The 24,012-nt window shown below is 39.5% G+C and overlaps 1 protein-coding gene across 1 annotated transcript; it reads right to left on the reverse strand.

The window, feature by feature from the left end:
- Positions 1 to 4,148: 4,148 nt before the first annotated feature.
- WDR1 (WD repeat domain 1) lies at positions 4,149 to 23,828 on the reverse strand. The gene is made up of 15 exons (XM_061379930.1): positions 23,436 to 23,828; positions 23,023 to 23,144; positions 19,111 to 19,201; positions 16,063 to 16,210; positions 14,451 to 14,631; positions 12,497 to 12,574; positions 11,658 to 11,738; positions 11,309 to 11,542; positions 10,380 to 10,469; positions 8,984 to 9,138; positions 8,232 to 8,319; positions 7,089 to 7,199; positions 6,464 to 6,637; positions 5,089 to 5,233; positions 4,149 to 4,805 (listed from the first exon to the last, which is right to left on the reverse strand). The coding sequence occupies exons 1-15, from the start codon at positions 23,449 to 23,451 to the stop codon at positions 4,696 to 4,698; spliced, it is 1,824 nt and encodes a 607-aa protein (XP_061235914.1). The 5' UTR covers positions 23,452 to 23,828; the 3' UTR covers positions 4,149 to 4,695.
- Between the last annotated feature and the right edge of the window lie 184 nt (positions 23,829 to 24,012).

The following is a 24,012-nucleotide window of genomic DNA, read 5'->3' on the forward strand; positions in this document are numbered from 1 at the left end:
TCAGGTTGGACATCAGGAAAAACTTGACAGGAACAGATTACTTAAAGAGGCTACATAATCTGCACCCTTTTAAGTTTTCTAAGACTTGACTAGAAAGTAAAACACAGCAGACCTGGTTTAGAGCTCCTCATAGCCCTACTTCGTACATGAGATTAGACTAGATGGAGGGATGAAGAGACTCTTCAGGGTCCCCTCCACAAACATATCTATGAACCAGTATAGCTAATATTGTCGGTAAAAACATGAGTATTTCAAAGGGACTGCCTTTAGTATGCAAAGGACACACCTGCAGCTATCACAGTCTACAACTTCCTCAAGGGCAGCAGTGGAGGGGAAGTTACTTCTCTCTCCACTCTGGTGACCAATCATAGGATACAAGAGAATGAAGCTGCACCAGGGGAAGCTTAGACTGGACATGAGGAGACGGTTCTTCACTGAGAGTGGTCAGCTACTGGAAAAGGCTCCCAGGGAGGTGGTCACAGCACCAAACCTGTCACAGTTCAAAGAGCATCTGGACAATGCTCTTAGTCATATACTTTAGTTTTAGGTATTTCTACAAGGAACAGAGAGGTGGAATTGATGATCCTTATGGGTCTGCTCCAACTTGAGATAGTTTATGATTCTTTTACTAATTAGCTTGGGGGAGCTTTGCACTCTTAGCAAAAGCATCTGACATCTCTATATATAAAAACCATGAGAATTTGTGACTTTTCAGCCCAGTCAGGTAACTGCATCATTTCACTCCTGGCCACAAGGTGTTATAGTCTCCTCCATATACTTTCATTGCAGGGATAGCCATAGCTAAATTTATCATAGGGAAGAGGTTTGATCAGGAACTCCTTATGCCATAGCCATGAAACAACAGTTGAAGTGTCATGCTTCAAACATGAAACAGCTTCAGAAACTAAATTCCCACAGCTCTGGCATTTTGCTTCAGAAAAGAATTCATGTAATTAAGATTTTTAGGCAGTTACCCTCACTCTAAGAAGCTCCAGTGGTTAACAGCAAAAAAGCATTTAGAAGAGGAACAGGGATGCCAGAATATCTGTTGGGGGTCTATCCATAATTGTCATATGTCCAGCTTTCTAAACAACAAACAAGTTCCATCTCCAGACAGAAAAATATTCTATATCTTTCCATTTACCCATTGCCAATTAAAGATTTCGTTTAGTATCTGATGATTATATTCCACAGAACAGCTGCTTGTTAGCTTCTGGCTGAGAGTAGAGACCAGCTTCCTGAAAGGCCAATGTTCTGTACAAGTGAGACAGAAATGGAACAGGCAACTGGAATTAAATCATATTGTCAAAGGGGGAGAGGAGAATGGCTGCAGTACAACCTTGTGAGGAATTACTGGTCACATTAGATCTCCAAATCTATCCCTGACCTAATTAAGCTGCATTTTCACTGTAAAGCAGGCAAGTTGCCAATTATGAAGTGAAACCTGCTTTTCAGTAACTGCCAGCTAGAGCTCAATAGCATGTTCACGCTTAAAACAGAAACCTTTAAGAGTAACAGGGCTTCAGAAGCAGTGGTTGGGCAGGGCTTGAACTAGCATTAAAATACTCACAATTCTTAGCACAGCAACACCTTGTTGTGTGGGTTTTTTTAAATTTGCATTCCCACTTACAGGCTAATTTCATATTCATATCAAGTATCTCATGTATTTCCTTCTGAGGTTGCTACGATCTATACAGTACTGCTGAAGAACAGAATTTGGGGTTCATGGAAGTCAGGATCTCATGACAGTTCCCCCACTCCACTCCTGTTGTTTCTCTGTTACAGAGCAGGCCAAGGGGTCAATCACTTGCTGCATGAGCAGCTGCCATCTCCACATCCTCTTCCATCACAGGCAGAACAGGGCTTACAGAGAATGAGAAAGAAAAACGATGGCTGAAACAATCACAATTTGTCCAACTGAGAGAATGGCTTCCATTCCTACACATAAAGTCCGCTAACAGTGAATAGCTATTCCCATTGTTTTGCAGAGACTGACAGCCTACAGTTTTCTCACACCAAACAGGGCTGTTGAGGAGAAAAGCCTAAGCTCAGCAATGCTGTTTCCATGCAGCTATCTATAGAAAAGTCTACATTCTCTCTGGGAAGGGTCTTTGGTTTTTACAGCCAACCAAGAGCTCAATATTTGTTTCCCCTTTAGAAAAAAAAAAAAACAACAAACCAACTCTGCCACATAATACATCTGGCATTTTAAGCAAAAGAAAACCCAACTTCGGGGTTGTTTGTGCAACTAAGATTAGAAAGCAAGTGTCATGCTGTAGCTATGTGCTCCTGCCCCATGGCTATTTTATGATTTTCAAGTTTGGAGTAAGACACTTAAATCTGGGGCAAGTACAAGTAACGTAGAGGGCCAATTCAGGGCTACAGCTGGACTCCCTTGACTTAGTTTGTGAGGGGCCAGTGCTTGATTAACAATCAGCCTGTGCTATGACATTTGGTCCAAGAGTAGAATAACCTTTCAGTTTTGTAGTCAAGATTTGCTATCCAACTACAAAGACCATATTAGTCCTTAAGGAATTAGAAGCTTAGGCTGTATGCCAATAAACAAATCCCATGGAAGCTGAAGCACGAGCAACCACCCCCAAAGGGAGGCAATCAAACACAGGCTTTTGAGCTAAAAGGCATGCTGCAACATTACAAGGTCCTTTTAGGTATAAAAAAAAACCCTCATCCTACACATCACCTTTCAAACATGGTGCACAAGCTCTGAAGAACAGTAAAGAATATACTTGTAGTGGTAGGAGGCTTGAGGAAATTATGTCATTTCCCTCAAAACCCAACATTTCACTAGCAGGCCCACCTCTTATAAAAAGCAGCATTTTCCAAGCAAATTCTGTTCTTTGCCTACAACCATCCACAACTTTGTTTCATCCTTCTTTTAGCATTAGTTAACTGACAGGGATTCAACTACAACAGGAACCCACTGAGCAGATTCAATAGCAGCTCTTCCAGATGGGACTTGGGGAACAAAGGATGAATTGCACAGGGACTGGCACAACAAGCAACAGCAGAACAAGGTTTAGGGGCAAGACACCAAGAAGTCTTGTTCATTTGGATCTTATGCCCAATTTCAAACATGCCCTTTTCTGAAATGTATCTTATCCTTGCATTTTTAATAAACAGACATGCAAAACTGCTAATGGAGAGATGCAGCAAGCACAAAGAAACCATGATGCAAAATATTCTGCTTAGCTAAACCCCGTATCAACTGTTCTAACGTGTATATTGGTTTGCATGCCAGAAGATATCTGGTCACCACTTCTGAAAAGATCAGCATTTTTCCTTTTTGAAATATCTTTTTAAGTAATTTATGACAGGCAATTCTTTTCCAGCAATTGAGCAACGGTCCACAGTATGAGAAGCAGCAAAAGCCTTTTTATTTGCTGTATAATTAGTGTCATTAGAAATACGATTGGTAAAAAAAAAAACAACAACCCAAAACAACACACAAGTCCACACAGAAAGGAAAGCTTAATAAAAATCAAAGAACACTGAAGCAGACTTAAAAAAGACTTAAGTGAAGACTTAAAAAAAAACCAACCCAAAACAAAACAAACCCTCTAACTTTTCTTTACCAAGTCTTCCAACGTTCTGGACAACAACTTCTTCTGGCCACCAGAGATGGTAACAAATCTTCCTACCACTTTGTATCAGTGTCCTCCTCCACCCTTGCTAGACAGATGGCTTCAAATCACTGAAGTGTGTTGTAGAGTGGGAGAAGGAAACTAAACAAGGTCACAACCTGTTCGCATGAGATAACAGCTTCCATGCAACTGTTCCTCATGTGCAAAGGCATAAAACTCACTCAGCAAACATATTTAAGAAAAATCACTTCAAGTCATAACAATGCTTCACTTTAATTCCTGTATTTTCAAAAAAGTGGTAGAAGTACTGCATTTTTTTTTAAACAATAACATGCTTCTCCTCCTTCAAACAGAAAATCTTTAATCTTCGAAACAGAATGATTTTCCGACATTGAAATGACCAGACATTCTTAATTCATGAAAGTAACAAATGTGTTTCTGAAGCAAGAAGTTGCCACAATGATTATTTGTAAACATTATACCCACAACAGTAAGTACATCAAAACCCCACACTTCCACCTTAAAATAAACCACAAAGCTTTGACATGAAATACATAAAAAGTTTATTATGTATGTACCCCATTTTGTTATCTGAGAGGAGAAAATCTGAGGCAACAGTTTGGTGCAGTACAGAGAAGCAAAGCAATATACAGTAGCTGCACACAGCTTGATTGGTTTTGGATCACAACTAAATACTCTTACTATGACCGTTAGTACAGAAATGTTCTGTAATTAGAAAAAATGAGAAGTATTACTCTCATGCTGTACAGTCTCATGTTTCTTGGTTAGAAAAGAGCAACTGATTGAGTTTGAATCTTTCACACCTGAACCTTTCACACCAACTCACTTGGCTGTTGCCTCTGGAATGTTCAGCACAAAGGTTAAGCTCCAGACATAATTTAAGTGCTTTTCATGTGCAAACTGTTACTGGCTAAAGCTTTCAAAGTACATTTAATTACAGATATGAACACCCTGTAAAGATATGAGGATATGATAGCAGACCCAGAGGCCAATACAGATTCTTTAAGAGAAATGCTATGTTCCACTGCAGTAGTTCTAGTCCCTGATTAGGTCCTTCCAAAGAGGGATTATTTCAATTGTAGGAGATAGACCACTCTTTGACAGAAGCATCATGGGATGTTGTTACCAGAGTGTGTTCATCCAGCCATGCCAAGCCGCTTACATGATGTAGCCTGTGTGCATCTGTATGGCAGTGTGAAATAACAGAAGATAATTAGGAACGCGAGGCTGACAAAGTAACTTCAGCACATATTCCAAATGTGATTTTCAGCTGCATTAAATAGTAACAGTATATTTTAAAAAGTCAGTACAAAACAACAGAAGAGTTTTGGGTATTGTGGCTACACAGAGACTAATGTAAAGGCTAAATTAGCTCGGGAACATTCAAAGCTCAATTCCAGAAAGCTGTGCTGGTTTTCAAGAACTACTAGCAACTCTCAAAAGTAATCTTTTGAAGGAAACATACCTGGTATCTTGACTCTGGTCTCTGGATCACTTACGGTCCAAACATATACCATCATGTCCATGCCTCCAGAAGCAAAGTGTTCATTGTCAGGAGACCAGGCAATACAAACAATTTTTGCATGGTGTCCATAAAAAACATTATGTTCCTATTTGAAAGTTAAAGATACAGTGTTACTTCATTAGCTTAAGCTACTTCAGGAAATCCCTGGCTTTTAATTTGTAGCATTACAATAAGCTACTGCAATAGTTCAGACAATGTACATTGTCTGATGTACATCCATCGCAGTACAGATGGATGCCCCAAACAAACCAATTGGTGGCTTCATTTTATGCTATGTACCTAAACACTTATGAGGCTGGTAAAATCCAAACCTTCCGTAAAAAGAGCTAAGACTTTTTTGATGAAAGCTGGATCTGTAAAGTGCATATGCAGTAAGTTACTTTTCGCTTACAGACTTTTAAAGTAATCCCACAGATATTTCTAAAAGCAAAATTCGTTCAATTTTTACTTAGAAAATGCAATATTTCTGTGGAATGCCATCTGCATTTTTCTAGTTTGGTGTGGTTTCAGTTACCTTAATGATTTTACAGGCTGATACACATAATGACTACTCAGCTGAAAAGTGGAAATTGCTCATTCTTTGGTTCTTGGTTAAGACACTTAACTGAGGGATGAAAATCAAGATTCCCTGCCCTAATGTATCCCTTTCTTTGCTTACTTCTTACCACAGTAAACCATGTGCCACAGCCAGCAAATTTTTATTGCCAAGTCTGCTTTATTTAATTCAATTTTGTTGTATTGCATGATTCTTATCAAGCTGAGCCTACATTCTTGTCCATTTTCCAGAAATGCATACCAGCTCTAACAGGCACGCACATATTTTGTTGACTTTTTTCCCTTTAAAAAAACCCCAAACCAACAGAAAAGCACCACACAAACAACTTCCCACCAGAAAACCCCAAACGAACCACCACCAACCCCACACAAAAGAAGCACCCCACCACACTAGTACTTCAGACAATCAGAACAAGGCACATGCATTACTTTGTACTGATGATTTTCTAATCTTTTATATTTAACTACCACTGGCCTGTGGAGATCCAACTCCTATGCAATGTGTTTGCTATTAGATGGGTTTGAGTGCTTTCCCAGTAGCCAACCCATGCTGTACATTTCCTCACCTATTCTTATGATGCAGAAGCTTCACAAAGGCTGTTGTGAACAAAAAGTAACGCTAACTAGAAATACCAGTTTAACAGTCATAGAAACACCAAAACAGTGATTTAACAATGAAGTCTCAGCCGCTATATTGTATTTCACCACAACAGGTTTAGACAGTCAATTTGTTGCCAATTTGTTTTTAAACAATTCTTACCGCATAGCCATCAGCAACACTAAAGACAGTGACAACTTTGTTTGCATCACAGACTGCAAGAAAGGCACCATCATGAGAATATGCCAGGTCAGTAACAGGACCCTTAGCTTCCAAAGACTTCTCATCATTTTTCAAAGAGGTTCCTTGGATTGAGTATAAACGGACATTCCCATCCTGCAAATTAATAGTGAGGAAGGGGAAAAGGTACAAAAATCACTTTACAATAGAAAGAGGAAGGCTTACTGAACTTAAGGAATGTTTTGCGTCAGCTCTATCTGGTAGTGCTTGTATTAAGAACCAGTTTAAAGAACCTGTTACTTATGCTGGCTACAACCCACCAAGTCAAGAACACAGACCTGGTTTCTAGAATTTACCTACTTCAAGCATATACTCAGTAAAAACAATTTGACAATTTAAAACCAGCAAATACAAGATAGAAAGTTAGGTGATAATGGTAGAACCTGGGGAATTAAAAGTCCAGAAATACCAATTACACATCACTTGCTTGTTGTAAGAATGCTCTTACAAATTGCAACATACTACTTCTAAAGGCATCCCCTAGCGTTAAATATTTGTTACTAGTTACAAGTTCAAAGCAGGACAGGTTTAGGAAGCGCAACCTTACCGTTCCTCCCACTGCTGCTGTACCTCCTCCAGGGTGAATGGCTACAGCTTCTGGCTCATAGCCAAGGTCATCAATTGCAAAACATTTCTTCTTATCTTTCATTAAGACAATCTGCAAATAGAAAACTAGAAACTAAGACTCTTCTTCAAAGTGCCCAATACAAAACTATGACTAAGCCACAAAGTTTAGTCATAAATACAATACATTGCTCACAACTCTTACTACATTCTGATCTTAAGGGAACAGTTTAATTAAAAAAAAAAAGAAGAAATAAATGCCTTCATGAGGTGACTGACTAATCTGCTGCACTGGAGTACCTATGTGCTCTAAATTAGGCAGCGCAGGGCATGCTCTACTGGCTTCAGCTTTGCCTCATTTGGTTTGAACATGAACAACACTGACAAAACAGTATTTTTAGCAATGCTTACTGCATTCCCAGTTTGCTCCTTAAGGAAAGGAGGCAGGACCAAATTAGTAGAAAGTTAATATTGCAGTGTTAAATTCTAACTTTGTACCGAGGTCTATACTATGGACAATGGGAATTATAACTCACATGGAAAACAAGCTGGCACAACACTACTCAAAGTTCCAAGCATAAAACTAGCATCCACAGAGAAGGTATAAAACATTTGAAGTTAAGCATGTTTTGATACAAAATAACCTCGGTGCAAAGTCTCTGGATTTGTGAGATCTTAACACTACTGGCAAGCAACCCAGAGCTACCTACGCTGTACAACAGCAGTAGTTAATTGGCTACTTGGATTAGCTACAAAAACAACATAATGCAGGAACAAGATATGCTTTCCCCAAAATCACAGCACTGAACAGATCAGGCAAGAGCATGATTCAGATGCTGTAAGCCTTCTAGCACAGAGCTGTACTGACAACAAATCCTGATGCATTCACACAATCGACCATGTGAGATTTAAACCTATACGTAAGACTGTCAAATTGGTACAGGATGCAAAAAGACAAGCCTAGCAAGTATCCTAATGAATTATGTTTCCCATAGCTCTCATTAGGTAATTCTGCAGATGTGCAAGTTGACCCCACACTAAAAGGATTTGTTGGAAACCATCACGTTACCATACACAGCACTATTAACAGAGGAATTGTGTTAATAACCCACAAATTACTACTTACTTGTCCAATGCACAGAACTACAGTATAGCCACCAGGACCCACAGCTAAACATTTTGGTTGAACATCCATTTTCACAGCATCCTGACCACTGGAGAAAGGTGTGCAAAATTGGAGAAGCAGGAAGAACAAAGCAGAAAAGAAATTATACCATGCCTAACATTACTCAGAATTGCCTATTCAGATAATACAAATGATACTAATGATCAAGAACACATATAATTTAAAGATTTATTTTTTAATAATCTGCAAAGCTTCCTTGCGTTTACTGTTTAAAGCATCAGTATCTTGATCAAGTAGTACACCTAAGTGAAAGTCAAATGTTATTACACTGGAGTTTATTTATTTTTCTTTAAACTAAGTGGTGACCTTCACAGGTTTCTTTAAAGTTTTTTGCTTCAACTGCAGCCTCTATGAAGAAACAGCCATGTCCCACCCTCCCTAACCACATTTATTACTTTATGAATCAGAAAGTGGGCACCCTTCCCACAGTCTCCTAACTGAACCACCTGATACAAGATTGATCTCTACCTAACCTGTGGAAGGGATGAGACAAACTGAAAAGCCTGGATGCATTTCTTGTTGTCACAGAAAAAAGCAAGGTTGGTACAGCAATCATTTCTATACAGTTTCCATGGTAACATAAAACCTGAATAAACTGTTGCAAAAATTTCTTTGCCACACAAATCAACAAAACTCTTGCTGTAGAATAATTAGGGCTGTAATGCTACAATAAAGGCAACATTTTAACTAACCTGTAGTCCCTCTTGCTAAGGTTGGTGTAGCGCACAGTATCATCCATACTGCAGGTGACCAGCTGATCCATTTCATCCACTGCCATTCTAGAAACCTGGTTTGTATGACCTTTCCCAGAAAAGCCATCATTCTCTCCAGTTTCAGAATCCCAATAATGTGCATAATAGAATTAAGGAACATTTGGAAAGACTGGTGCAGTCAGATACAGAATCGTAAAATAAATAATTGATCAAGTAGCTAAGTTTAGAAGTTATCTCTTGAGATCACTTAGTCCAACCTGCTGCTCAAATCAGTGTCAGCTACAAGAGGCTGCCCATTCTGCTGGATTGAGTATCTCTAAGGATGGAGATTCGACAATACAGGGTTCAGTCAGTCTCATACTCTCAAAATATTTATTAAATGAACCTTTGCTGTTCTGTAATGAGCTAAATGACCTGCCACAGACAGTAGCAAATACTGGAGCAGTTAACATCAGGTCTGAGAACAGGAAATACTTTTTAAAGAATCATAGTTAGAACTGGCAACACTGGCTTTCCCTGATGTTGTATGTTAACATCAGCTTGAACTACTAACACTATATTGCAAGTTTGTAAAGAAACAAGTCCTGTATTTACTACCACTTATGCCAATGTGACAGCATTTTAATGCACCACAGCAGGCAGGATGAAAGACTGCAGTTTTACTTATAAGCTTCAGAACACTGAAGAAAAGCCAACAGTCTTCTAGCTGAACATATCCCAGCCTCGCCCTTTAACGTGCCCTTTGCAAACCAGGCTGCATTCCCAGTGTTTTGCTCCAGAAACCAACAGGAGTTAAATAAAGTGTCAAAAGTAGTACAAGTTCTCTTCAGTAAAAAAGTCATCAGTGAAAAAGCCTCATGACATTTGGGAAATCAAATAAAGAACACAGTATGTCACAGAACTTCAAAACCACACCTAAATACAGGAGAAAAAAAAAACGTAACTGTAAAGAGAAATGCATGGTAACAGGTCAGAGATGGGTCAGAAAGTTTTTCTGTCCTGAACATCTGAAAAGCAAGATACATGACTTTCAGAAGATCTATGGCATGTAACTTAGAAAAAGCAATACATACTTTGTGTGTATGACAATACATGAAAAGTTACAGGAAGCTAATTTATACATTTACTTGCTCCTCCATACTAACAATTTACACCACAAAGTACTGACAACTGGAAATTAAGAACTGGTTTATATTTAGCAGGCAAGTGTAAAGGCAAACAGTACAACAGGCAAGTTAAGGGAAAGTAAAATTAACTTCTATTCACCTGTGTAAAATAAACGTTAAGTTTTTGCCTTTGGCAAAGAACTCTTTTTTCCTCCAAACTAGTTCTCAGACTATAAGGCTACAGCAAATACCACTATCATTCAAAGGATATTAATATGACCATCATTACTTCCAGAGTAAATATAGGACTTTCCACCATTTTTATGCACTGTAAGACACTGAATTGATTTACTATGACCCTGTGAACAGAACACAAATAATTATGGACGAGCAAATTTTCATCTTAACACATACATAGATTAAACCTATTTCAGAAGATCTGTAGGTAATTACAAAATAACATTCTTTTCATAACCATTAAAAGTCACCCAGAATACAAATCACTACTTGACAGCACAGTCACTTAGCAGTTGCAGCACTGCTATACCCAGGTACTACTCTTTAAAGAGAATGAATGGGCGCTATGAATATTCTTATTAGCCTGCTGGGCCAGAACACTTTCATGGCCTTTTCATTGACGAAGTTTGATTTTTCAGGCACTTTATGATTCATGGAAAAGGACTAAATATGGTCATGTACCCACATCAACTGCCTGAATTGTAGCACCAATAGCAAGAATTTGGGACGTCCATTTCTAGTTCATGTAAAAATGTAAGTTCCCAGGAGAGTGCTGTGTCAGAGAACTCTTTAAATTCTAAAATTAAAGCTCAATTGCACAGTAACCCTGGTCACCTTGTTCATAACACACTAGCTCTGACAGAATGAGACGCCACCAGTAGTTTTCTATCTATGCTCTATTTTTTTTGCATCTCAAGAATGATTAAAAGCTGCTATGAAAAATAAGTTGATAACCTTAACTGAAAACAAAATCAGTCTCTATGTTTGCACAAAGCACAGCATTATGCATGTAACATTTTAACTTCTTGATTCGCGTCACTTGCAAGAATCAGACACACAGGGCTTGTCTGGTAATACTAACTTAACAAAACCATTTTTCAATAGTTACTGCTCCATCTGGATAGCTTCAACCACTGAGTCACTTATTGCAGAAATGGGTGCAACAAGAAGTTTAACCTACCTTTATGACGCGTAAAGGCTTATTTGGATTGTTCTTGTCCAAATAATTAATATAGCCGGACAGGGAGATAGTCAGTAAGTGGTCTTTCTGCCACAAGCAACCCAACTGCTGATCCAACACATTTGATCCCATGTTAAAAGTACTGACAATAGAATTAGCACCAACATCCCAGATTTTAGCAGTTTTATCTCCAGAAGCAGAAAGCAACTGACTACTGTCAGGGCTCCAACTAATCTGCGAAAACAAATGTCACAAGATAGTAAATGCATTTTTGATTGCCAAACTTCACGGTCCATGAACTTGATAATGAAATACTATGGACCATTTGCACAAATGAAGTGATACTTACAGCATAAATACCTCCATCATGAGCTTTGCCTCCACCAAGAGCACACACTTTCTCTCCAGTCTTCCCATCGTAGACAAAAATCTTAAGAGAGCACACAGACACATAACTTAAAAGGAAAAGCAGTAACAAGGAAAAAACAAAACAAAACAAAAACAAACAAAGAACTGAAATACTATTACTTGCACTACAGAAATCATCCTTCTGTAAGGTGGCATGCTTACAGGTTTATCAAAGACTAGATTTTTAAGGAACAGGAACAAGTATTCCTGTATTTAAGACTAAACGAATGAGATTACAACTGTAAATAATCACAGCAAGATACTCCGTACATTGGATCCTGACATTTGAAATTCTGGAAGATGTTACATTTTTGGCTCCTGCCATGATAGTGGCTGCTTAGCACTAAAGTCATCGGAATGTGCCCTCGTAGGAGGGGCAGCTACCTACAGTGTCATTGTCAAACCTGCCTTATCAGTAGGGAGTCATAGAATCACAGAATGGTTAGGGTTGGAAAGTCCACACTGGGCTATTAGTTCAGTATTTCGACCACACTCCTCACAATCATAAGGACATACATATCCCAAAAGTTTAATATGATTCTGCTAAAATAATCTGTAGAAATAATATGCTAGGGAGATGGTATAGGGAAAAAAAGCTGAGTGAGAACAGTCTGGTTATCAGTTGTTATAGCCTTATAGCAGGATATTTAAAAGGTTAAGCCACTCATTTCTTGGCATGAAAAAAGCAACATGTATTTTACAATACTAATGCTATCCCCAAAATACACAAGAAAGTCTTCTTGTGCTAAAATCTTAGAAAAATAATTTCTTTATTTTTACCTGGCCATCTGCACTAGCTGTAGCTAATCTGTTCCCATCAGGAGAAAATCTCACACAGTTTACAAACCGTGTATGGTCCTGTAGGGAAAAAAAAGTAAGAATCAGAACACAAGATAAGAACAGACCCTTTTTACATAGAAGACAATCCAGTATCAATGAAGTTCTCTTACATGCAAGCCATAAATTAGCTGTGTAGGAAGATGCCTGCTGTAGAGAATGGCTACAGAGCAAGTCTAGCCTCTACCTGAAGAGGATGATGGGGGTTGAGAATAGTCCAGAAAGGGAACTGTGGCATCAGTAGCCAGTGTAGCTCAAACAACTTAATACAATGCCACATGAAAGAGTACCCAGTTTCAGGGACAGGCAAGAAATAAAACCTACAGCTGCAGGCTAGATGCAACTATGAGATTCTTCCCTGTGGTCACTGGCTTCTTCTGCAACACTGTCCAGATTTTAACTCTTGCTTCATCATACAAGGAAGTTTTACACAGAGAACAATACCTCATCCTTCTTATTGTAAAAAACATAGGCATGAAGAACAGATAATTATTTTACTGGAATCTCATTTCTGGGAGACTGCACTAATGGTAGCTCTGTGAAGTAGCCAGGCAAGACTGATGTATGCTCCCCAAATAGACTATTTACAAGTAGGAGACTATTCAAACCATGCTAACTAGGAAACAGATATTAAATAGGGAAGCACCACAATGAGGCCAACACAAAGAGATTTGGAAGACTATTTTTAGTATTATGAAAGGCAGGTTCTAACCCACTTTCTTTAACTATGCTGTTTCCTGATTATACCTCAAGGCCTAAACCATACAACAGCCTGTGCCCAATTCAGATATATCAACTCAAATATCATTTTAAAAGAAAAACTGTATCACATACAAGTGTAAGCAGCACTGGTAAGCAATTCAGACTTGAGAGTTCAAAAAGAGTCAGCTTAGCAAAATGCAAGTATCAACTTAAGTTCAGAAACATATTAGGCAACTACATCATTCCATTGGATTGCACAGCTCAAAACAATTCCTTTTCTAGAACCACAATGGAATCCTTTCTAAAAGTCAGTGTATGAAGAGTATTCAAGGAACATATTTAAGAAAATAAAATGCCTACAACTGTTATTTTAAAAATAAAACAAGAACTAAATATGTTTACTTCATTACTGCAGTAACATCCAGTATCTTTGCAATCATTTGTTTCAGGGGGTTTTTCGGTTTTTTTTTGTTTTTTTTTTTTTTTTAAGGCATGAAGCATGCCTTCTGCCATCAGAAACAGCTGCAGTAGCTTTAGGCTTTTCATCTTCTTTGGCCTCCAGTAATGATGAATGTCTTCAGTGTGGCAATTCCAAGCTTTGTTTGTTTTATTTAAAAGATTGTAACTCACAGAATAGGAAACAAAAGTTAAAAGAAACGCAGGAACAAAAACTGACCACAGAAGTTATAGATGCAGTTCTCGTAGAAATCAGTTATGTTTCCAAATATTTAGACTCACCCTTTTCTAAGCTGCCATGGGATTTCAGATTTGAGCACTTTTAAGTAGATTGGAAAATTCCATTCACACCACCAAATTTCTTGAATCAGGCACCTTGGAGATTATTAAATTCTACACAACTGCACTGGGAAGCAATGCTCAGAAAGCAACAATAGGGCCGATGTAACAGCCTGCTTCTACAGTTATGGAAGAGGATGAAGAGCCAAAAAAGAAAACTGGAAAAAGTGCTTCAGGTTTTCTATTTTTTTTTTCATTTATTTCAGTTCTCTTGAACTAAGGCAAGCCTCCAGTTATACACAGGCTTAAGAAGGCCACTTGACACCAACTATGCCTCAAAAGGAGGAACTAAGAACTTCTGTAATGACAGCTAGCTGTGACAAGAACTGCAGGCTTGTTGGAGAGCTTTCAGTCAACTTTCTGCACAGTTTATCAGAGCTACAGCTCAACTTAAACTCACACTTATTGTAAACTTGAACTTGAATGGCGGTCCCTCAAAGAAAGCGGCACAGTTGTCATCACTGCCAGTTGCCAGACGATATGGTCTCGTTTGTTTAATGTCCACACTATTGATCACTTTGTTGTGCCCAGTAATCTCGCCAACAGAAGAACCACTATCCCACAGGAACACTGCTCCGAATCTAGTTAGAGAAGCACACAATAACTACAATTCATAAAAGTTACACGTAGATTAACTTCATGAGAATCTGCAAACAGCAGATCTGCGTGCACTCAAAGAAAATAGGTCATCTCGTTAATCTCATGCAAGCTCCTCATAGTTCCCTGAAGGCTACTTGGGACCTTGCTGGAAAAAGAATCTAATCTTCAATAGGAGACATTTGCTGAAGGGGACTGACAAGCAAATTTTATGTATAAAGCTTCCAAAACTCAGAGATCAAAAAGATATTCTTCAGTCAGTTTATAGGAAGCAATAATTATTCTGCCTGCCTAGTCACTACACCAAATGTGGAAAGCCAGGATAACAATGACATTAGATCATTAATTGATTACTTGGCCTAAATTGGGTGCATCGCTTTTACAATTATTATTACTTAAAGGTTTAAGGAAGAAGAGTTACAACAGTATTTGTCAGTTCTACCTTTAAATCTCCTTGAGGGAAAAAAAAACCCTGAAATAGTATAATCAATACAGTGGCACTGAACTACCAGAGCACCACTATTATAAAGAGAAGCTACAGAATCACTTCAGCAAAATTCTAGACTGAAAGTTCATCCACCTAACAGAAAACTTGTAGAGTCTGAGGTAGGAGAACAAGTTTACAGAGTATCTACCCGGGGCAGGTGGGGGTGGAGGGAGCAAAACAGGACAAAAATCTCTCTCAAACAGAAAGACTGTTTGAGAGATTTGTCAAAAAGACACAGTACATGATGGCAATTAAAAAACGGTACTAGAGGTCAGGGAACAGGACCACACTATGTTTTTCAGACTTTCAGGCATAACACTACTCTGCCTTAAAGATCCGTCTGTCTTTAAACATTAAAGAAAGGACACAAACCTGACTAATGAGCACCTCAGTCAGATTAGGACAACTGGTTGTGATTTTATTTATTACCATAATAAAGCCTAAAAATATGGGTGTGTTGCTAAGGGAGAAAATTCAGATACACTTTTTTTCCTTTATTTTCTTACTCTTATTCAGCCATATCCTCTCAATCTGTAAGGTGTAAGAGGAGGAGGAGAACTGTCTGGTGGTTCTCCCTTCCCACTCTACCAGAATTAGAATACCTTCTTATACCAAAGGCATACTAACAGCTATAACTGAACATAATATTCAACTCTAAAAAACAAACAAGACCCCACAATTTTTAAACTGAGAAATTCTTATAGAACTGTACTCTCTAAACAGTTTTACAGCTGTCAAAGACTGCATAAAGAATTCTCCTGCAGAACAACTTGAAGCTGAAATAGGGAACAAGCCACAGTTTTCTCCCCTTGAAGAGTAAAAAGCTTTCTGCAAAGAACCTGCTTTGTTAGAAAACAGAGGTTTACCATATAGGTATACACACACACACACACACACACACACACACACACACAGAAGAATTACTCACTTTTCCCTTCCTTCTCCAACCACAGCAATTCTCTTGCTGTCTTCAGTCCAGGCAAGGTCCTTTATTTTTCCTGCAAACGGCTGATACTCATACTTCAGTAAGTGTTCTTTCTGTGTAGTATCCCAGATTCTCAGCTTTCCAGAGACATCTGCCATAATAAAACAGAATATAACTATTGTTGTTCCAGCATGACTCAGTCACATGACTCAACGATCTGCCAGGATACAGATTTTCAGCTACACTGAACACTTGTACTAGGGAACCTCTTTTCTTAACCTATTACAACTACTACAAATTACTTGACTGAAGAACACTGATGACTACATCCATTTCACTGAATGATGTTTATAGCCAGATAATAATGTTCAAGACATGCAGCAATATATACAACATGGAGGCAACTTTTGCAGACACCCAAAAAAACCTGCACAGCAAGAGGACAGGAACTCTAATGTACAGCCAGTATGTGTCAATTATCCATGCTACAAACACACACAAAAAGAAACAACCCTAAAACAAAATCCAGAAACCCCCCCCCCCAAAACTAAAACCAAACAAAACCAACAATCATACTACTCTCTCCTCACCAAGACAGCTTACCCACACTCATTAGGAAGTAAGCCACCCAGCATCTACAGAGCAGTCTGATGGATAGTGTCTGATGCACTGATATTAATACTTCAGATTTTTTTTATATCTTCAAAGCAAACCCATTTTGCATCCAAATGGGTTTTTCTATACAGAAGCATGTACACACTTCATGTTGTGCACGAATACCTGCACTATCTGGATTACTGCAAAGGAATCCAACAGTACATTCAAACATGGTAATGCCACACGTGGCAGACAGCACAGGTCATAACAACTTATGGCTTAATATAATGAAAATGTCTTTGCGTAGCCCTAGAGCTTCCTTGTATTCAGAGCAATTACTGTGGTGCAGCATTACCAGATTCAAAAACCACCAGAGGAACTGTTCTATACCCACACAGCAAATTCTGTGTGTACTGAACCCTTTATTAAAGCCACTGTTTTAGAATAAACCATGTGCTAAAATATGTATATGTCATCTTAGCATAACACTTTTGAGTTCTGTTCATCATTTATTGGTGCATCTTCACAGTTCAATTTAAGCATACAGCAACACTGCCTCTGTAGGACCTGATCATGGACCCACCACCCTTCTGCTAAGAGGGCAGATGAAGAATCCTCCATTTCGCAAAATGTGTTATTGAAGCAGAATTCTAATGTAGAGTTAAGAATTTAATTGATTGCTCCATCTATTAATAGATAGTACACATACAGCTTTAACTTTATATGTCCCATTACTACATCTGTTATGACTGCAGTAAGAGAAATTACCATAAAAGCCACAAAGTATATTGCCAAAGGTCTGTCTCATCAAGCACATGAAGTATTAATGCAGGTTGCATGGCTAATGCAGATTTATAGACAGAGAAATGAATCTTACATGTTATACTTAGAAACAGCTTAAACAGCCTGATACTATCTTCAGACCCCATGCTCAGCAGTATCACAGAACTATTTATAAATGACATGCAGAAGGCACTTTTTAAGGGAAATACTGCAGCCTAAACTCATTTACTTGGGTATGACACAATGTTTGAAAAAAGTCAACTGAATATTCCCTGAAGAGCAAGGCTTCATTAAGCTGATAATTACTAAAAAACTTCCCAGATCAGATTATGTGTATAAAACTCTTCTTTTATAGATGACTGAAAATCTACAAGGGTGCAAGAACAGAACACATGGTCATTCTGAGAGATAAGTACAGCACAAACCTAGAGCTGTAAAATAAAGAATGCAAACTGGATTTTAAGAAGGTATTCAATTTAACACATGGTCACACACAAGACTGAGCCAAGGAATTCCTGGCTCTGGCTCCTTTCAGATCAGGACAGGTGTAAAGAATGAAAACCCAAAAAGTGGTACCATTACTGTTCTTCTCCACTACTCAAAAGATACATCTTTCTGATGCGCGAAAAGCCAACTTTACATTTTAAAAAATACTGTACCTTTAAAATTGCTGAAAGAGAAACTCCAATTCTACTAATTCTGTTAAGACCTGTGCATCTAAGTCTGGACTCCCTTTCTAAGGAGCTCATACTCAAAGTGTTTTCTTTTCAGATATATTACTTAGAAAGCATTTCTGTATTTGGGCACATTACTTGTTTCTGAAGCATTTTTAATGTACAATGGCAAGCAGATGTTAAAATATCCATTGATTAACTGCAAATATTTTTAAGAAATTGAAGTCATAGTATATTTATCAATATTCCTCAACTGTATACCAGTCCTCTTGAAAAAAAGGTTTTTTTGAAGCAAGCTTCTATTAAAAAGAGGAGAGAAAGGGTTAGTTCTTTGTAAGTCATCAAAACTGCAGCAATTTCCACTAACAATCCAGGAAATTTATGCTGCAGAAATTCATGCTACCAATTCTCAGATTACTGATTCACATACATTACACAGAAACCATGAATCAGCCTCTTCCCGTTAAGTTACCAAAGCAAGCTTTTTTAGTTCAGGTTACAAACATGAGAAAAGTCATGACAAGTCTTGCCAAGTTTAGTCAGGAAGAAAAGAAAAAGGAAAAGAAAGGGGTATGTGCTCTTCGAGAATCCCTCCCCTACCACCAATGAATCAAAGTTTATTAACAAAGACAACAGTCCTGTATTTCAGAAATAAGTTTCCATTCTGCTGCACATACACAAGTCTTCATTACACTAAGATTTGTTCTTGTTAATGCTTCACACCAAGTATTTAAAGTTCATTTCCATGTTCTTTTTGATTTAAATATTTTTTTAAGACCAAGCATGTCAGTAAACTCACTACTTTGGAAAGAGGTTAGAGGAACAACTACACAAATCATTCCTTCCTCAGGCACATATATGTAATTCCATTGAACCATGTTACATTAATTGTGCATCTTCTGTATATAAATGTGAAGCATTACGACTCTGTTTTGCCATCAAGCACTTCAACAGCTCCGTCCACATACCCCATGCAGCATGTGTGCTGATACTTTACCTCCAGATGCTATGTAGAATCCACTGGGAGCATACTTGGCAACTACAACCTGATGGGCATGCTCAGTGTAGATGTCAGCAATTGCAGGATTCTAGTTTAAAGAACAAATAAAGTTAGCAAGTTGTATTTCCTGGTTTTCAAAGGCATAAAATCAGATATTCAAAGATAAAACTTAGGACTTCTGCTCACACTCCTCCTCTCAAATAGAGCTATTGCCTAAAACTGTAAAGTGCAGCACAAATTGCAGTACACAGTAGAATACTTTAGTGAAGTACATAGTAAGTGCAGTACACACTAGAATACTGCTGTTCAAAGCAACATTAATTTCTAACAACTGACAAAGTGTTTCCTCTAACAGCCATAACTGTTGTGACTGTTTCCTCTCCAATACCTCCTGAAAGGTAGAAAAACCTTGAAAACATTAGGCCAGGCATCAGGTTTCTTTTTATGGGGCTGGCCCAGGTAAGTCAGCTATCCAAGGAGAATACTAAACAAGCTGTGCTCTGCAGCACACACCCAACAATCCTACTAAAGTCAAGTATGAAAATTAAGCATATGGTTAACCATAGTGCGTGGCTGTTAATCATCACCATGTACTCAAGAGCACTCAGTAACCGATGAGGTGTACAATGCTTGCTCTTTTTTACTGATTGCAATCTGTTTAAAAAGCTACTAGAATAGCACAGGGAAAGATATTTTCCCTAGAACCTCAATGCCATCCCATCATGATTTTCTCTTTAGTCTTAGAATATGTTTTCAGGTGCTTCAGGTTTGACAGTAAAACTGACTCAGTGTCTTAACAGTTCATTAAGTGTTAAACTATGGAAATGCCACACAAATCAGAAAAGGATGACATCGGGGCAAAATCTGTTCTCAAATGAACTGTGTAAAAAGACATTCTGCACCCCTTCCAAATATAGTACATACAGCAGTAATATACTACAACAGTAATACACTCCTTAGAAAATATAAAATTCTGCAAGGTAACAGGTATCTTCAAGCTCTAGAAATTTGACTCATATGGTCAAACCAAAAGTCCATTTTAATTGCTATGATTAATGTAGATTTATTCAACCAAACCAGAAAACCACCTGATATTATGGTACAACTCAGCCATTCAATTAGGAAAAACTAAAACACCTGCTCTGTGTTAGAAAGCAGACAATCTCCTGCTTGCTGGAGTTCCTGCTGATGCAGTACTGTTACATCTCAGGAAACAGAATACAGCTTACTCATGCAAGAAGCAGTTCTTTTCCATTCCTGCTTTTATAAACTGCTTGAGTGTATTATAGCCCTACTTAAGCCACAATCATCTGCATTTATAGCATGTACAGCTCTCCATTTTGTGTGTAACTGGATTTTATCTAAGCAAGACATGATCATGTTCTCCCCATTCTATAGCTGCATCACCTACAAGTACAGGGAGCTCAAACACCCCACCCATCCATTCATTATTAATGGCATATGTAAGTAGCTGCTATTTTACAGCAAGAACCTTCAAGAGTCCAGGAAGCTAGTAAGATGAGAGACTGGTCCTAGACTGACTTGAGGGGTTAAATGGAAGACAGACTCCCAAATTTAAGATATGGTAAACAGATTCAGGAATAATCTAAAAAAAAAAAAAAAAAGGAAAAGAAAAGAAAGATTTTTGGGTAAGATTATAGTGGTAGCTGGGAAAAATACAGTACCTAATTCTGGATTCAACAAAAGCAAGCTTATGTGGCTTGTTTTGAACACTGAAACCAGAGCCACGTATGAAAGTGAGCAGTTTAAGTTCCAAGTTTCGAAGTAGGCTTAGACCCACGAAAACTGTAAAATATTAATAAGGAATGAAACCTTACAATTATCACTAGTCCTTCTCACAGTGCTTTTCCAGCACTGTTCCTGGAGTTTCTCTTGTTAAATGAAACCTCTACATCATGCTCAAAAACCAAGCATTAACCCTGAATGCTATACCCATCAACACTGATTAGCTAACACTAGATAGCTTCAGACTTAAGGGAAAAGTGATCACTGCATTTTGATGACCTGTTTTGTTTTGCTTTTTTGTTTTTATTAGGGCACAACGATCTCATTAAGAGTACTGTTCAGGGAGGGATTACACACAGACCACCCAATATTTCATTTGGTTGTTACAAACTATGATAGGGGCTTCTATATTATTCAGAGAAAGCATGGCTCGCAACTACAAGCGGACACAGTTCCATGCTGAGTTATGAACAAATCACAACATTCTCTAACACAAAAGCTACAACACAGGCTCTGGTCAGTTTTTGTGTCACTGCTACAATACATTCTGTAATTGTCTGCAGAGCATCACCTGTCAATTATTAACAGTAGCAGACTCTCCTTGCTAGTTAGGTCAGCTTGCCTATTGGCATGGATTACACCATAAAACCCAGAGATTTATGACTTTCGTTCTCAACTTCCCTTGAGAGTTTAAACAGTCTAAATCTGAATTCCCACAACCCCACCTCGCTTATACTCAGACTGTGCCATGTGCTCAGAGCTCTGGCTCACACTAGGACTGACATTTGCATCAGGCAAATCTTCAGTGAGCCGATTCAGGAAGATAAAAGTGAATTGTTTACTTCTAATTTAACCCCTAAAGTAGGGACATATAAGCACTAATGACAATGCAAAGGAGAAGTCACAATCCATAACTTGGGCAAAAACTGTAACGTAAGCAAAGTGGCTTTTCTCCCTTCTCTCATCACTTTGTGTGCCATTACAGTGTTTCACTGGGACTTCTTGTTTCAGAAAATTGAAATTTGCTTGCTACTAAGAGCGAAGCACTCTTACAACATTACACTTACACACTGAAAACAGAGTGCAAGCATAGTTTTGGTTTTAAGTGGATGAATTTAAACTGATACCAAAAAAGAAATTTGGAAAAATAAGTAAGTTACTAATAGCATTTCTGTATTACAGCATGACAATGAATAGATCATCTGAATATAATGGGAGTAATGAGATTAATCAGGAAAACAGCTCATAAAAAAATAAGTTTACAAAGGTGATTCACAGATGCAGCCATAAACAAATCCATTTTTGCAGAGACCTAAAAATTCCAGAGAGGTATGAGCTAGTCCCCTGCAGCCCTCCTCATTGCAGGCCAAATCTGCAGTAAGAGAGGAAAGTAAATCTGGGGGAGAATCTGATTTTCTAAAGAACAAGCATTTACTTTGAAGAAAAGTATTTTTTGAGATGCAGTAGCAAGACAACAGCCTAGACATGCAATGTTTTCTCCATACTTTTCAAAAGGATGCCATCTTTGAAGTCACTTAAATAACTCACTTAGCATTTCTCTAGTTACCACCATAGAAGAAAAAAAAGCAAACCCTCACACCACTGAAAACATTAACTGGGGCATTCTTATAGCTAATCGATGAGGAAAGTTCCCTGTGACCAGGGCTAAGAACTCAACATGCATGCAGCTTGAAAACAACTGACAACCGTTTTGTTTTCTGGAGTGCAAGGGTGGAGGAAGAAGCTATGGACTAGCATATTTAAAGATGGGGTCTGCAAGTATTTGCATGTTTCTCTTACAAGCTCGATACAGCAAATGGGGAAGTGTTCATTTATTAGGCAAACACAGCACTCAACTTCCTAACAGCAGTATTTGAGGAGATGAACAAGGCTAACCTGAATACACCAGTCTCTCGTCTTAATTCCTATGCAAAGAGAGAGAACTGCACGTTGTACTACAGGTTTCTGCAGTCGCTGCCCGTGGTTTTCTGCCTGAGTCATGCACTCTGCTTGTTCCCCTGCTGAGGATCACAGATCCGTGACCTCAATGGGAATTACAAACTGAGAATGAAACACGGGCTATCACAGGACAGGGGCTGGGACACAAAATGAAACTTAGCAAAAGCTCTACAGTACGAAACGAAATAAATCAAGATACATTACATCAACGTTTCTGATGACGACACACTTTCCATTGGTATAAAGAAAATTGTTGCCCTTAGGATCACCTCCGATAATTTTGGAAACGCCTCGCTCTACCTGCGGGAGGCTGGCGAACACTTTTTCTATGGGAACAGGAAGAAAAAGAGGGAATAAATAAATAAAAATAAAAAGGAAAAAGAGGGCTTACTCTTAGCCGTACCGGACGCCAGCCGCCCAGCTATACGCCCTGCCGGCAGGCGCGGTCACTTGTTGCTGTCAGCGGGGCTGTGAGGAACTGCCGGCTCCGCACCCGCCTCCAGGGCGGCGGCGGGCGGCCCTGCGCTCCCGCCGCCAGCGGGGCTCCCCATCGCCGCCACCCGGCCCTAGTCCCCGTCCCCATCCCCTCACCGCTCCGGTCCCCCCCGCGGGCTTACTGATCTCGTACGGCATCTTCGCCCACTTGTTACTGCGGTGGAGCTCGAAGGGCTGGTAAGGGCGGCGAGCGCAGCCCGGCGCGGCACAAGCGGACCGGCCTCTCGCTCTGCTCCCGCCGCCGCCGCCTCAGCCCCGCGGCGCCCAGCGGCACAAACCAGGAAGCGCCCGCACAGCCCGCCGCTCTCCCCTGTCTTTGACCATATATAGTCAACTCTGCTCGCGCCGCGCCGCGCCGCTCCCCGCCAGCCCGCGCCCCGCTCCCTCCCCCGGAAATGCCGTCGGCTCGGACGGGCCCGGCGGGGGCTGCGCTGGGGCGCCCGCAGGAGCTGGCCCCGCCCCGGCAGAGAGCTGCGCGCAGGCCGCGGCGGGCGAGTGGGCAGGGGGAGCCGCAGCGGACGCCACACGTTGCCCTGCCCAGACCCAGAGTGGGCACCTCCGGGCGAACTGCGCATGCGTATACACACCCCTCCCCACCCAGCCGCGGGTCTCTTCAGGGCATGCGTAGGATTGGCGCATGCGCGGTAGCACGGCTGAAGCCACTGAGGGGACGGGCAGGGGCGTTGCCATGGTGACAGC

The sequence above is a fragment of the Neopsephotus bourkii genome, unplaced genomic scaffold (genome assembly GCF_033783945.1).
Source record: "Neopsephotus bourkii isolate Nb327-2 ecotype Australia unplaced genomic scaffold, CSIRO-AGI_Nbou_v1 NB_1780, whole genome shotgun sequence".
In the NCBI taxonomy this organism is placed as follows: domain Eukaryota; kingdom Metazoa; phylum Chordata; class Aves; order Psittaciformes; family Psittacidae; genus Neopsephotus; species Neopsephotus bourkii.